The 15,969-nt window shown below is 38.8% G+C and overlaps 1 protein-coding gene across 3 annotated transcripts in view; it reads left to right on the forward strand.

Annotated features, from left to right (window-relative positions):
- The first annotated feature begins 858 nt into the window (after positions 1-858).
- NAALAD2 (N-acetylated alpha-linked acidic dipeptidase 2) overlaps positions 859-15,969 on the forward strand; it is a 68,580-nt gene continuing 53,469 nt past the window's right edge. The window contains exons 1-4 of one of the 3 annotated variants that reach the window (XM_053900186.1): positions 859-1,017; positions 3,724-3,859; positions 8,148-8,278; positions 9,037-9,148. In XM_053900186.1, the coding sequence (XP_053756161.1) occupies positions 906-1,017; positions 3,724-3,859; positions 8,148-8,278; positions 9,037-9,148 (491 nt within the window). In that variant the 5' untranslated portion in view covers positions 859-905. Of the gene's footprint in view, positions 1,018-3,723; positions 3,860-7,967; positions 8,279-9,036; positions 9,149-15,969 lie in introns of those variants that run through there. The other 2 variants (XM_053900187.1, XM_053900188.1) reach the window with 2 other exon arrangements.

Below are 15,969 nucleotides of genomic sequence, written 5' to 3' on the forward strand. Positions count from 1 at the left end.
GCAAACCTTCTAAACACTTCTAAAGAGAAATGCTGCATAACTGATATGAAGGGGAGGGCAGGGAAGATGCCATTTGTTGAGAACCTCTTGTTCATTATGGTGCAAGGCACTTACAGTGGTTAATCTTATTCATTTGAACCTACAATATTTTAATAAGGTAGGGAAAAAACCCCAGGACAGAAAAAGAAACTGAGAATTATGGAAACTTGGAGCCTTGCTTAGGTACAGAGGACAAAAGAACTCAGTCTGATTAGTTTTGATATTGATGCGTGGGTTAAGGAACTAATAGGTTACAGTGGAGCAGCCTGGATCAGAAATGTTTCCCAAGTGTATCCAGTTAGAACTTAGGACAGAATCTGGCAGCAGAATGATAAACAGGGAAGGAAGAGCAGTACTTATATGCACTTTGCTGCTGCTGAAATTCAGCAATTGAATGGAGGTGGCAAAGACACAAGAAAAAAAGTAGTGTGAAAATTAACAAAGAGAAAGCTCATGAAAATAGAGTGGGAAGAACAGAAGAGGGAGCTTTCATGCTGTACTACTCATCACCAATTGCAGGCCCTAACAGGGATAGACTTACCTTTCTAATCCTATTACTTGACCCAGCAGAAGGAAGAAAGGTCATCCCTCCCCAACAGCCCAGCCAATGAAATACTGTCACAATCCAGCCAATGAAAAGCCACTATACTTCAGACTCTCAGTTTACTCCAACAGACTGTTTGATTATAACAGCAATCATTCTCCCTCCCCCTTTGCCCGCCCCCGGAAAAGAACATTCTTCTTTGTTCTCTGGGAGCTTGCGTGTCCTGAACTGGAACTCTCTACAACTCTCGAAATAACCCATATTTGTTAGTGAAATAAGTGACAGTTTAACTTTTAAGATTAACATTCCTTGGTGAGCAGATATGGGATCTCAAGAAGACCCCCCAATAACTCCAAGGCTAGTGAGCAAACAGGTGCTAGACCCCAAAGAGCCAGTTGAGCTCACTGCTTTCTTGCCGACCCTGGAGTTTGAGGGTAAGTTTTCTCCTGGATTTGGTCTCTGCTTTCTTTGTGTTTGTAGTGATCTCTACAGGCTTCATTTGGGATCTACTTTGGTCTGGGTCTTTCTGAGAGTACTTGTTCAGCTTTTGGTATGCCTCCTCTTTGGAACCAGGCTGTGCCTTTTGGAACTCTGCTGATCTTTGGTGAGACTCCTTTTTGGAACCAGGGTGTTCCTATTGGAACTGTGCCATTTAGGAACTTTGCTTTTTGCTTTAGAGAACACTTCTAAAAAAAAAAAAATGGAATTCTAGTCATCAAAATGCTTTGAAGGGTCCCTTCCTTCTTGAACCCCAGATGGTTTTATGTTTAAAAACTGTGGTCCCTCCTCATGTGCATGTCTAACTAAATGCACCAACTTAATCAAAAGCAATTTAGAACTTTAATGGCCATTATGGGGAACTTCTGATTTCCCCAGTTAGAAAGTCACAGCTAAAAGAAAAACAACAAAAACTGGGGTGCCTATTTCATTGATACCTTGAGGCTTCCAAATGTTTTTTGGAATTCTAATTCTGCTTCTTTGTGAAATACTATTTCTAAGTTAACTGAAACAAACAATTGAAAGGAATCAAAATGGCTTCTGAGGACTATTTTCCCCCTCCCCCTCATTTGTACCCAGACACCTGTGCACAGGGCCTTCCTCCAGTACCATTTTTCTCTATTCCTTTGTGCCAGCCTTTCCTCCTGTATATGTCCCCTCTCTCTTCTAATCCTTTTGCTTAAGTTCCTTTTTCCTTTGAATCCTTTCTTAGTTCTTCCTCTTCTGAATGTATTAAAATCAGCCCCTATAAAGTTAAGTTTTCTGAGGATCTGAATGACCCCCAAGTTTCTTATGAAGACCTGAATTTTAAGCTGTAGTTTCCTAAAGTGACTGAGGACCCCTTTAGGTTTGCTGAAGAATTTAGCATAGTTATTCAAATGTGCAACCTGGTTTCTCAGATTTATATCAGTCCACCTGCCTGTTGGTGAGGGCCAGGCCAAATAATTGGATAAAACTAACTCAATGGGGACATCTTGAAAGGGATGTAGAAAAATAAACCCCTAACTTTTGGCAAAATACTTGGAACTCTCATTGGAAATCTCCACCAAACAATTACAGTAGCTTTTCATAAACCTGTTGATGAGAACAAAATTCAGGTTTGTACACAAAAACCTGGTGAAACTGTTTATGTCTATTACAGTCCACTCCAAAATGTCTGTAAAGGAAGTTTTGGTCTTTGTTTCAATGTTGAATCCACGTGGGTAGCTTTTAATTTTATTAATGCACTGAAAGGGGATCTTTCCCTTTTAGTTAAAAGAAACTTGATGGAATGGGGAACTGTGTCCACTCCAGATTTAGGCAATTTGGCAAACTAGCTTGTTCATATCCCACATAAGTCACCTAAAAGAAAGATGGCTACAGTTCCAATTTTCAGTTCTGGAAATCAAAGCCTCCTCTACAGAACCAAAACCTCCTAGTTTCTGGCAGCTTTGCAAAGGGCCAGGACATTGGACAAAAGGATTGTTACACATTTAAGCATTCCAGGTGCCATCAGCCCCCTAGCCAGTCTTTCCAATGTCTTCTTCATTCCCAGTAATGGCACACCGAGGAACTACAGGGGCTCTTCTCAGTATTCCTTCCTAATTGGCTTAGAGAAACCACTCTCCAGTTTGGGAATGACTCTCTCTTTGTCCTTATTGACACCAGAACAACACTCCCAGTGCTTACCCCCACTGCTTTAAATCAGCCCCATCTCAGAGTACGAAAACAGTTCAGATACTGGGGGTCTTTAATAAATGCCAACAGGTTCCTTTCTGTCTGTCTCTCCTTTTATCTAGGCCTTTGTGACATGCACACTCTTCTCCTTAGTTCCTCCACCACTATTCATTTATTGGACCAAGATTTCTTAGAAAATAATCATGCTGGAATTTCTTTCACCCAAAAAGAGGAAATCTAGAATTTGACAGTAGTAATCTAAATAAGCAACCAGGGAAAGTAAATGACTCTTTGATATCTTTTATTTGCTCTGTCTCTGATGTCACTATAGCTGAGTCTGGAGACCATGATCATTTATTCTTCTTGGATCAGCTACCATCCTCTTATGGGCAAAATGTCTAAATGACAATGGTGGAGTCCAGTGTACTTCCCATCAAGACTCAGGTGGATCCCTCAAAACTTCTCAGAATTAATAAAGATTTATTAATCAATTTTAATAAGTTAACCTACAAATAAAGAAGTCCTTCTAAGGCATTAGCTCCATAATATAAGATTGCAAGGCTCAGGGCCCCATTTCCCCTGCCCTAGTCCCTATTCTCTTCCCCTAGTCCCTATAATACCCCTATTTAACCTGTGAGAGAATGCAGCGGTAGAGGATGGAGATTTGTCCAGGACCTCTGAACAATAAATAACGTTGTTGTCCCTTGGCATGTTGTTATTCCTGACACACATTCCTACCGAAAGCAATTTTTTCACTATAATTGCACAGCATTTTTTCGTATTCCTGTTAATAATGATAGCCAGTATCTCTTTGCTTTCACTTGGGAAGACTGGAAATAAATCTGGACAGTAATGCCCCAGGGTGAGAGTCTTTTCTTTTCACAAACCTTAAAGGCTGATTTGGATGATGAAGTTTTCTGCAGGTTCTATTTGTTATGATACATAGGTGATTTGCTTCTCTGCTCCCCTCTCACACCTCTTCACAGGAAGACAGCATCCATCTGTTAAAACTTTTGGCCTCAAAGGGGCACAAAGTCTCCAAAGAAAAAATGCAGTTTGCTCAAACTCAGGTTCGATACTTAGGGTACCTGATCTCAGAACAAGGACTACATTTGGATCCAGGTAGGCTTCATGGCATCCTGAACTTCCCAAAACCTAAAACTAAGTGCTATTTATGAAGTTTTCTTAGACTGGCTGTCTACTATTGAAATTGGATTCCAAACTTCTCTCTTGGGGCTCAACCTCCATATATTTTATTTGAAAATGACCCTATTATTTGGAAGGATCACGATGACATAGCTTTTGGGACATTAAAGAAAAGCCTAATTAAGTCCCCTGTCCTCAGACATCCTAATTATCAACTTCTTTTTTCCCTCTTCACATGTGAGGGGGAAAGCCATGCCCTTGGAATACTCACCCCAAAATACGGGGAGCACTATCAACCAATGGGGCATTACAATCAACAGTTGGACCCTGTAGCATGGGGATAACCCCCTTGCCTTAGAGTCATTCCTGCTACTGCTCTTCTGTTTTAAGGCCTTGGGAGAAATAATCACAGGATCCTCTAACCATCCTGTGTTCCATGTAGCAGAAGCTCTTCTGAATACTCATCACCCTCAACACTTCGGTTACTTCCCTTCTGGGTCATCATCCTGCTAACTGCTCCTTTATATGACCTTCTCCTACAATACCTTTAGTCCTGCTATTCTTCTCTCCATCATGGAGGAAATCCCACGTGACCGCTTAATGCAGATAGATGACCTTTTGACTCCCTGTGACAATTTATAGGAAACTCCTCTAACCCGTGCAGATTTTTCATGGATTACTAATGGTTCTTTTCCTTTTTAATTTTTTTTTTACATTTTTTATTTATTTTTGAGAGAGAGAGACAAAGCACAAGTGGGGGGAGGTGCAGAGAGAGAGGGAGACACAGAATCCAAAGCAGGCTCCAGGCTCTGAGCTGTCAGCACAGAGCCTGACACGGGGCTCAAACTCACAACCTGAGAGATCATGACCTGAGCCAAAGTCGGACGCTTAACTGACTGAGCCACCCAGGCGCCCCTACTAATGGTTAAATTTAAAGGATTAAAATGATAAATATTGTGTTGGGTATGCTATTGCAACTCCTTTGGAAGTCATTGAGTCAGCTCCTTTCCCTTTGGCTATTTTGGCCTAATAGTTGGAGTTATATGCATTTACCCTTAGCCAAGGGTAAAACCACATTTATACCGAGAGTTGGTGTGCCTTTGGAGTATCTCATGACTTTGGAATGTTATGGAAACAATGAAGTTTCCTCACCAACAATGGGAATAAAATAAAAAATGGCTCCCACTTTCAAAATTTATTAGATACTATACTTTTTCAGGCAACTCTGGCTATTATTAAGCTTCCTGGGCCTTCCAGACTGGACCCCTAGAGTCCAAAGGAAACTGCCTCACTGATATTCCCACCAAAACACTGATCTCAAGGAAACCAAGACCCAAACCTCTCTCATTGTTGAAAGAGATGTTCTCTCAAATGATGATTTGGAAATACTGACAAAAGCAATCCAACAATCGGCCTCAGAGAGGGAAAAATATTAGAAATCTAATAATTGTTGGTTTAATAAACAAACAAACAAAGATAACTCTGGTTTAGATCTAACAATCCTGCCTTGCCAAAAGTCCTAGAATTTCCACTACTTACCATTGTACATGCATTAAACGATTGGTCTACTGACAAACTAACAGTGTTTGGGAATGTTGGTGGGGAAATATTAAAAAGGCTGCAAAAAGTACCTACCTTGCTTGTCCACCTGTCCAAAGTATAATCCAAAAAAAAAAAAAAAAACAAAAAAAACCTATTCACACAAATGGGTTTCATACAGCATCCCTGTCTCATGGATATAAATGTGTTGTAATTATGGTTTATTTTCTCATTGGACCAAAGCTTTTCCCTTGTAGATAGTCCAATGCTTATTCTGTGGCTAAAAGTCTGTTAGAAAAGATTATCCCTCCTTGGGGAACCCCTCTTAACCTTCATAGTGATTGGGGAGGTCATTTTACCAGTCAGGTGCTTCAACAAGTCTGTTGGACAGTTTTACAACTTCCATTGTGAATGCCATCTTCCGTCCTCAGGGTTAGTCAAATGCACTAACAGCACTAGTTGGCAAAATTTGTATAGACCCTCCAAATACCTCCAAAGCATTGCTGTTGGTCCTCTAAATCTCAGATCCACCCCCTTTGGGACTCAGAGACCCTCATCCTTTGTAGCACAGTGATGAGATGGTCACAGGGTGTCCTATGTACTTGGCCCTTGCCTCCTCTGACTCACAGTTGATAAAAGGAGATCTACTTTAATATTGTAAAGGCCTAGTTGCTTCTATTAAAAATAACCATGCTTTGGTAGAGCAATCTTTTCACCATGTACTCCTGGGAGACCTCAAATATTCTGCAACCTGGAGATTTCATCTATTGGAATAGACCCCTCCAGAAAGGCCTCACTGGAAAAGCCCTTATCAGAAACTGCTAACCAACTCTTGGGCCATTAAACTCCAGGGAATAGATTCTTGTATTCACATGACCCATGCAAAGAAAGCATCAAACCCTGACTGGAACTGCACACCAGCTGGTGGTGACATGAAAGTAAAGATTTGAATCGAAACAGACAACATCTGACGAGACAGCTTTCCCAAGATGTCCAGACCAGGCCTGTAGCCCTTTTTCTCACTGTTTGCTGCTGTTCGATCTCTTGTGGAAAGAAAATGCTCTGTCTGCATTTCCCAAATTCTTGCAAAAGGAGGAAACCTGTTCTTTTGTTTATGGCCTTTTGGAAACAATCTTATCACGATCCGTGAGCTCTCTCTGAAGGGTTAAGGTTCAGAATTCACAAAAGTCTTTTATCTTGAATTACTGACTCCTGATTCTAACTCAGATTCGTGGTTTCTGAATGTACAACTTTACATCTGTATTATTGATAACATATTTGCTTCCAAACGGTTCGTTTTAAAACATCTTTGAAGTTTTGCAACAAGTTCATCAGCTACTGCTTCATATTTACACCTGTACTGTATCTTCCAAAACGCACTCAGTTAATTCTTTCAGTGTGCTCTTGCTGTATCCACTAATCTGCTTTCATGGTTGTTTTAAGTGGGGGACTTCCAGGAAACATACATGACTTCAGTTCTGCCTTCCTAAGGTGGAACCTTGCTCCCCTAAATTGGAATAAGAGCCAATAAACCTTTTCGTTGGCTATTTTCTGACCTAGAGTCTTGGTTGAGGGCAATCCTACAGTTTGGAATTGTCACGTTACTACTTTTGCTTTGTATAGTTATTTTAAGTGTTGGGTTTTGTTCCCCGTCAAACTTTTGTATAAACAGTGTTTTGAAAAATGCGATGCTAGCTCAGTGCTTCAGAGATGATTTCCAATGCTTATGACTTTGAGAAGATATGGACTTGACTGGGGAAGTGCCTGAGAATTCTGCCTCCAAGTCCTTTCTGTTACCATGTGGTCTTTAGTGGCTTCCGACTGGTATGTTGTACTTTCCCTCGGACATTGGACATGACAACCAGGAAAAGTCCTTCCTGGACCCAAGGGACAAAACCACTAAATATGGAAAACCTGACTCTTGCTCAGTGATGCTTTTGAGGAGAGATATTGGTCAAAGAGAAGAAATGTAAAAATTAATAAAGGTAAATTTAACTAAAATGGAGTGAAGAGGCCAGAAGAGGGAAGCTCTCACACTCTGCCACTCATCACCAATTGCAGACGCAGATCAGGAGAGCCAGAAGAGATGAACCTTGCAAGCGGATATACCCCAGCACAAGGAAGGAAGGAAGGTTTTCTCCTCCCCCAGCAACCGCTCAGCCAATGAGAGACCGTCATAACTCAGCCAATGAAAAGCCAGTAAACTTTAAACTCCTGCAAAGTAAACTTTGTACTCCAATGGACTTGTTTAAAGCAGCCCTCCCAAGTGCCCCCACCCCTCCATAAAAGAGCATTAATCTCCTTGGTTCTCCTGCCTTGCCTATGGTTTTGCTGTAGCAAGGCATGTTTGGAATTGTAATTTTCTGCTATTCTTGACTCATTTTTGTTGGCAGATTAACTGTTTTATTTTCAAGGTTGACAGCTGAGTTATTTAGGAAACAATTAGAGATGTTTTCCCGGCAGCCACCCCCTCCCCATCCCCCCAGAGCAGACTGTCCCGGTTTTTACAGGATCAACAGAATGGAAGTTGCATGCCTATGGGAAGGCTCTGTCTCCTCCCCTCGCAGGAATTCCTTTTTCCCCGGGAAGGCCCCCTGAGGACCAGAGGGGCAACGAGTTGTTTGGGCCTGGTTGGGAGGGTGGAGTCAGTGGCCAGACTTTGCAGAAAGCCTGCGGGTGGGCGGGCTCTCACCACCTTCCCGGGGTGCTCTCTGTTGGTCTGCAGGCTAGAGGCCCGCTCTGGCCAGCCCCCCAAGCTCGGTCCTCAGGGAGGCATGGCGAAGTCCAGGGGCCGACTCTACCTTTGGATGTGCTTGGCTGCGGTGCTGGCATCTTTCCTGGCAGGATTTATGGTGGGTAAGTACGAGCCCCGTGTCCCCAGAGCCCCGTGTCCCCAGCGCGGGGCTGGCGCTTCTGGCTCTGATGCTAGGGAAGAGACACAGAAAGCCTGGAGGCCCTGGCGGGGCTCCCTGAGCTGTGGCCAGCCCCGCGGAATTCAGCCCAGCTGGAACCCCGGTAGGATGACTTTGACCTTCCTAATAAAGTGCGACTGAAATCCACATTCATTAAAGTTTACAGCGAGTTGAGGATACTGCCAGGAGCTGTTAGGAAAGCAGGTCAGAGCTGTCACTATCTACCTATCCACAGGGATGAAAAGATGGTTTCATTTACAAGCACGCTTAACAAGCCAAAACTAGCAAGGAATGTGGACAGCACTGCAAAAACTGCCCTTCCTTCCTCACTTACTAAATAGATATTCGTGGAATGTTCCTTGTGTGTCAGGCGCTGTGCTACAAACTAGACCACCCCGAGGAGAATGAGAAAGACAGGCCCCACGCCTTGATGCAGAACATGTAGAAAGAGAAGTTATCTCTCTCTCACATAAAACTAGTTTTAACCCACCCAAAATTACATTGCACAGCAGAATTTGAAGGATTTCTGAATTTAATATGAACATTTTTGTAAAGCCTGCCGTGAACTGTTTCTTATGCAAGCACTATTTTTTTGGCTTCTAGTGTTTATAAAAGCTAAAAACAATTATGTCTGTATGTAACATGTATATATGTATATATTTCCACCCCCCCCCACCCCCCCACCTCCCCGCCCCACCCCAGGCTGGTTTATTAAGCCTTTCAAAGAAAGCACCACTTCACTGGGCTATCATCAAAGTATGCGGTGGAACCTGGTATCTGAGATGAAAGCTGAAAATATTAAATCATTTCTTCGGTAAGTTTGTCTTGATGTTTATTGCAGAGCATTTAAAAACGTTTTTTTGCAGAGTGGGAAGTCTATTACAAGTGGTTATATTCACATAGGTAAACTTTGTGTGAAATTACGTGATATCACATTAATTTATGGTAGCTTAAAATGTCCCTTTAAACCACTCAGGGTACGATGTATTTGAATGTTGCAGGAGTGGGTTTTTCTTCCCTAACTTCATCTACAGAAAAAGTATCTGGTTGCTTTATTCTGAGATGTTTTAACTTCATGTAACTTTAGACTGCAGCTGAATGTTATTTCTTCTTCATGCTTAATAAGCAGTTTTAATGAACATCGCATTCAGTCAGGAAGACTTAGATGGTTGTAAACTCAGATTTAAAGGAGGCGAGATAAAAGTTGCAGATTCTGTCTGCCACAAATTAAACGTTTGTCCCACGTTGCAAACAGAAGTCACACGGATAGGACAAAATGAGAGCAAAGGATCAGTGCAAATCCACCAGCCTCTAAGCATGGAGAAGAGTGACATTTGGGGGAGTGGTGATGAACTCCTTGAAGGCAGTCACCATGACATTTACGTGCCATTAAACAAATAAAAACAAAACCCAGCTTTATTGAAGTATCATTTACATAAAATGAACTGCATCCTATAAAGCCTAAAATTTGAGAGTATTGACAGATGTGTAATATTCCGAACATACCACTTCTTCAATCGAGATTCAGAAATTTTTACATCATGCAATCTTCACTTTTAGCCCTAGGCAATCACGGATCTTTTTTTTTTTTTTTTTTTTTTTTAAGTTTATTCTGTGTGAGAGAGAGAGAGAGAGTACATGAGTGGGGAGTGGTAGAGAGAGAGAGACAATGCCAATCCTATGAGGGGCTCTAACTCACTGAACCATGAGATCATGACCTGACCTGAAATCAGGTTCAACGCTTAACCCACTGAGCTACCCAGGTGCCCCCCAGTCACTGATCAGTTTTATGTCACTATGGCTTCTTTGCATTTTCTAGAATTTTATGTAAATGGAATCATACAGTATGCGTTCTTATGTGTGTGCCTGCTTTCATTCAGCATAATAATTTTGGAACTCATCCAGGTTGTTGCATGTATCCGTTCATTGCTTTTTACTGCCGAGTAGTATTCCATTGTGTTCATATACTGTAATGTGTAGTTGTTGGACACTTGGGTTGTTTGTAGTTTTTGATTATTATGAACAAAGCTGCTGTAAACATGAGTTTACAAGTATCTGTGTGGACATACATTTTCATTTATCTTAGAATGGCTGTATTGGAGGATAAACATGTTTAACTTTTAAAGAACATGGCAAATAGATTTCAAAAATAATTGTAATGTTTTACATTCCTACCTATTATGTGTGAGTGTACCAGCTCTTCCACAACCTGGTCAGTACTTAGGATTGTCATTTTACTTATTTAAAAAAAATTTTTTTTAATGTTTATTTATTTTTGAGAGACACAGCCTGAGTGGGGGAGGGGGAGAGAGAGAGGGAGACACAGAATTTGAAGAAGGCTCCAGGCTCTGAACTGTCAGTGTAGAGCCTGACATGGGGCTCAAACCCAGAACTGTGATGGTGATCTGAGCTGAAATCTGACACTCAACCGACTGAGTCACCCAGGCGCCCCAAATATTGTCATTTTAACTATGCTAATATATATGTAGTGGTACCTTATTATGGTTTCAGTTTGCATCTTTCTTATGACTGGTGATGTAAAGCATCATCTCCTATGCTTATTAGACATTTGCATATCTTTTATAAAGTTTCTGCTCACATATTTTCCTATTTTAAGTTGTTTTCTTATTATTGAATGGTAGGAGTTCTTTATGTATTCTGGGTACAATTCCTTTGTCAGACTTCTACTGTGAATATTTTCTTCTATTGTATGGCTGGCCTTTTTTTGTTCATGGAGGTTTTGAAGGGCAGAAAAGTTTAATATTGGTAAAGCTCAGCTGACCAATTTTTGGTTTTCTGTTTCATACTCTGTGCTCTCTAACTTTGCCTATGAGAAGTTGTGAAAATTTTCTTCTATCTTTTAGAAGTTTTATAATTTTAGCTTGTATACTTAGGTCAATGGTCTACTTCAAGTTAATTTTTGAGTATGGTATGATGTAAGGGTTGGCAATTTTTTAGATACAAATATTCAGTTATTCCTGCAACATTTGTTGAGAAAAAAACCTCTATTTCTGCCTTGAATTGCCTTGACATCTTTGTCCAAAATCGCTTGACCATATATGTGAGGCTTGGTTTTAGATTTACATTTTCTTCTATTGACCTCTATATCTCAACACTACACAGTGCTGGTTAGTGTAGCTTAATAATATGTCTGAAAATGAGGTAGAGTTAATCCTACAAATTTTTCTTTTTAAAAATTGCCTTGACTATTTTAAGCCCTTTGTATTTCCAAGTTAATTTTAGAATTAACTTCTGAATTCCTACAAAAAAAAAAAACCCTGCAGAAATTATTAAAATTGCATCAACTCAATAGATGAATTTAGAAGAGAAGCAGCATCTTTAAAATATCAAGTCTTTCAGTCTCTTTATTCATTTGTCATAGGAATGTTCTACAGTTTAACTTTTCACCCATGGAGAGATTTTTTACATTCAGTGTTTCGATATTATGATTAATGCTGCTATTAATATTTGTGTATAGGTTTTACATGATCATAGGTTTTCATTTATCTTGCATAAATCCCCTTGCTAAGTTGTAGAAGAATTTGCCTAACTGCTCTTTAGGGTGGCTGTATCATTTTATCTTTTCCACTGACATTATCATTTTTAATTTTACCCCTTCTGACAGGTATATAGTGATACCTCATTGTGATTTTAATCTGCAGTTCTCTAAGAGTTAATGGTATTGAATAACTTTTCCCATGTTTATTCATCATTTGTATACTCTCTTCAGTGAAATGTCTATTCATGTCTGAATTTTTTTCTATTGGGATAGGTTTTTTATTGTTGTTGCTGCTGTTCTTTTGTTTTTCTGCTGTTGAGCTTTGAGAATTATTTATATTAAAAAACATTTTTTTAACATTTATTTTTGAGGGAGAGCGTAAGGAGGGTAGGGGCAGAAAAAGAGGGAGACACAGAATCCGAAGCAGGCTCCAGGCTCCAAGCTGTCAGCACAGAGCCCAATGCAGGGCTCGAACCCATGAACCACGAGGCCATGACCTGAGCTGAAGTCGGAGCTTAACTGATTAAGCCACCCAGGCAACCCTAGAATTCTTTATATCTTCTAGATAAAAGTCTTTTGTTGGCTTTGTGGTATTCGGATATTCTACTCTATTATTTGTCTCTTCATGTCTTAACAGAGTCATTTGTAGATAAGAAGTTTTTAATTAATGAGGTCAAGTTTATCAGTTGTTCCTGTTATGGATGATGCATTTAGGTTCATATCTAAGAACTCTTTGACTAACTCTAGATCCCTTTTATCCTCTTTCCCCTGCCCCCAAATTTTATACTTTACATTAAATTTGTGATTCATGTAGAGTTAATTTTTACATAAGATGTAAAGTTTGGCTGAGGTGTATTCTTGTGTCTATGGATGGCCAATTGTTCTAGCACCATTTGTTTGTTGAAAGGCTATTCTTCCATTTAAATGCTTTGCACCTTTGTCAAAAATTAGTTGGACTTATTTGAGTGAGTCTATTTCTGGGTTCTCTATTCTCTATTACTCTGTATGTCTACTTTCTGCTAGTACCACATGGTCTTGATTATTGAAGCTATATAATAAGCCTCCGCAATGTGTACAATAACTCTTCCCACTTTGTTTTTCCAAACAATTGTTTGAGCTATTCTGTATCCTTTTCCCTTTTATAGAAAACATAGAATAAACATACTTCTGTCTGCAAAGGCATTGCTGGGATTTTGATTGTAATTGCACTAATCTTATAGACCAGTTTGGGGTTTTGACATTTTTCCCATGTCCAATCTTCTAATCCATAAACATAGCAAGTCTCTCCAATTATTTAGGTCTTTTTTGATTGCTTTTACCAACATTTTGTAATTTTCTGGATGCAGATCCAGATCTGTATGGTTAGATTTATATCCAAGGATTTCATTTTCTTCGGAGAAATTTTAAGTCATCTTGTGTTAAATTTCAGTCTCCACATATTTGTTGTTAATATATAGAAACACTGTTGATTTTTATGTTGGCCTTGCCTCATGTGGCCTGTGGAAACCCGTGTGTTTGGAAGTTTTTTGTAGATTCATTGGGATTTTCTATGTAGACAATTATGCCGTCTTTAAATAGGGACAATTGTATTTTTACCATTCCAAACCATACGCTTTTTACATGTGGATTTTTATTTGTTTGTTTTGTCCTTATTGTGCTGACTGGAATTCCAGTAGTATGTTGAATAAGAGTGAGAGCAAACATCTTTTTGTTTCTAGTCTTAGGGGGAAAGCATTCAGTTTCATAATGAAGTGTGACATTGTCTATAGATTTGTTGTAGATGCTCTTTATCAAGTTAAGGAAACTCCCCTCTATTCCAAGATTGCTAGGGGTTTTGTTTTGTTCTTGTTTTTGTTTTATCATGAATGGATGTTGTTACTGTCAAAAGGTTGTTTTCCTGCATCAACCTATATGATCATGATTATTTTTCTTTATCTGGGTTATTCTTTTGCTTTTTTACTGATTTTGGCAGGGTGGGGATCAAGTTATATCAAGAAGGGAGTCACAATCTCTAGGAATGTGAAAATGTATATTTTTCCCATTAATTATGTAAATTTTTGCTTTATATATTATGAATTTCATTGATTAGACATATATACCTTAAGATTGTTGTGCTCTTAAGACAGAACTACCCTTTTATCTTTATGAAATATCCTTTCTTATCTTTGGTGATCACTATTTTTAAGTCTATTTTATTTGGTATAAATATTACTCCGTCAACCTTCTTATGCTTAAATTTACATGCTTCCATCTACTTTTAATCTATCATTTTCTTTAGAATTCAAATGTACCTTCAACAGAGATCATTTAATTGCAACTTGATGTTTAATACATTTTGATAATCTTAATTAAAGTGTGTCCTCTGTAGGCAGCAGATAGTAGCAACTTGCTATTATATTCCTTCTGGTAATCTGTTGCCCTTTAATTTCAGTATTTAGTCCATTAACATATAATGTAACTATTGATATGGTTAAAACTTAGGTCTACTAATTTATTGTTTTCTGTTTGCTGTGTTTATTTTCCTTTACTTCTCATTTTCTGACCTGTTTTTGGTAGTGGGAAGAGTAGTTAAAATTTTATTTCATTTCAATTTATCTTTTGGCTATCTGTCCTTGCATTGGGTTTTTTAGTAGATGCTGTAGTGATTATATCATACATCAATAACTCTTCACTCAATTATTTATTTTATTTTATTTTATTCTTTTATTGGAAAGAGAGAGCATGCAAGTGGATTTCATGCACATCCCAACCTGAGGCTCAATCCCACAACTCTGGGATCATGACCTGAGCCAAAATCAAGAGATGCTCAACCAAACTGAGCCACCCAAGCACCCTACTTCTCTCAATTCTTAGTTATTTTTGGTACAGCTTAACATACAATATGAAAAACTCAGATTTCTATATTTCCATTCACCATTTCCTCTATCATTCTTTATATTATAGCTGTCAAAAGTAGCATATGTGCACTGCAATATTAACCTTACAAAACAATTATCAATTTTTCTTTGAACATTATATGTATTGAAATTCATTTAAGAGCTGAGGTGCCTGGGTGGCTCAGGAAGTTGATCATTGGACTCTTGATTTCATCAGGGGTCATGATCCTAGGGTCATGGGATCAAGCTCTGCCTTGGGCTCTACACTGAGATCTGAGCTTAGAGCCTACTTGAGATTCTCTCTTCCTCTTATGCTCTCTCTGTAAGATAAAAGAGTTAAAATAGTATTTTGTATTTAATTTCCAATGATCTTCATTTGTTTCTGAAAAATTTTGGTTTTGCTATGATATTTCTATGTAGTCTGTGAAATTTTCTTAAGCATTTACTGCAATATGAACTCTGGTGATAACAAATATTCTGTAATTTTTTTCTATGTATAAAATCCTTATTTGATCTTAATTCTTGAAGCATACTTTTCCTGAATATAGATTGCTAACATGACCTTATTTTCTTCCTCTTTCATAACTTTAAATGTTTTTCATTGTCTTTTGTCTGGTATTGGCATCTGATGAGAACTTTACAGTCATTTAAATTATATAACATATGTCATTTTGTCTTTAATATTGAGCAGTTTTACCATGTGCCTAGTTTTCCTCAAATTTATTCTGTTTACGGCTGAGATTCTTGGCTTTGTTAACTTCTGTCTTTCACTAATTTAGGAAGGTTTTATTCACTGTTTCTTAAAGTTTTCTGCAGATTCTCTTTTCCCTTTCTGAGACTCCACTTAAACCCTAGAAATCAAATAAAGTGTGTGCAGTGTGGTATATTTCCTCCTTATCAATTCTGTGATTTAATGAGGTCATGAAGTTCCATCTTCATCTCTGGGTAAACTAGAGCAAGCTGTAGTAATGAGGAATGAAAACAGCTACACTGTCATCAAATTTGAGCTGATTTATGATTGAGGTGCATTAGAGATTAGGAAGCAAACTCAAAATGTCTGTTGAGGTGCTTGTTTAGAGATAAAGGAAAAGAATCAGGCAGTTAGGATGCATGTTGTTTAAAGAGAAACTCAGTCTTTATTTTTCCTGCAGTACAATATAAAGGCAAAATGTCTTATCAGTTGAGACAGAATACTTGTATTTAAATTGTGTAAGTTAAAAGATGAGATATAATGTAATACTATCGAACTCTGTCTGCAGC

The sequence above is a fragment of the Panthera pardus genome, unplaced genomic scaffold (assembly GCF_024362965.1).
Source record: "Panthera pardus isolate Hobbes unplaced genomic scaffold, ASM2436296v1 HiC_scaffold_12, whole genome shotgun sequence".
Taxonomy (NCBI): Eukaryota; Metazoa; Chordata; class Mammalia; order Carnivora; family Felidae; genus Panthera; species Panthera pardus.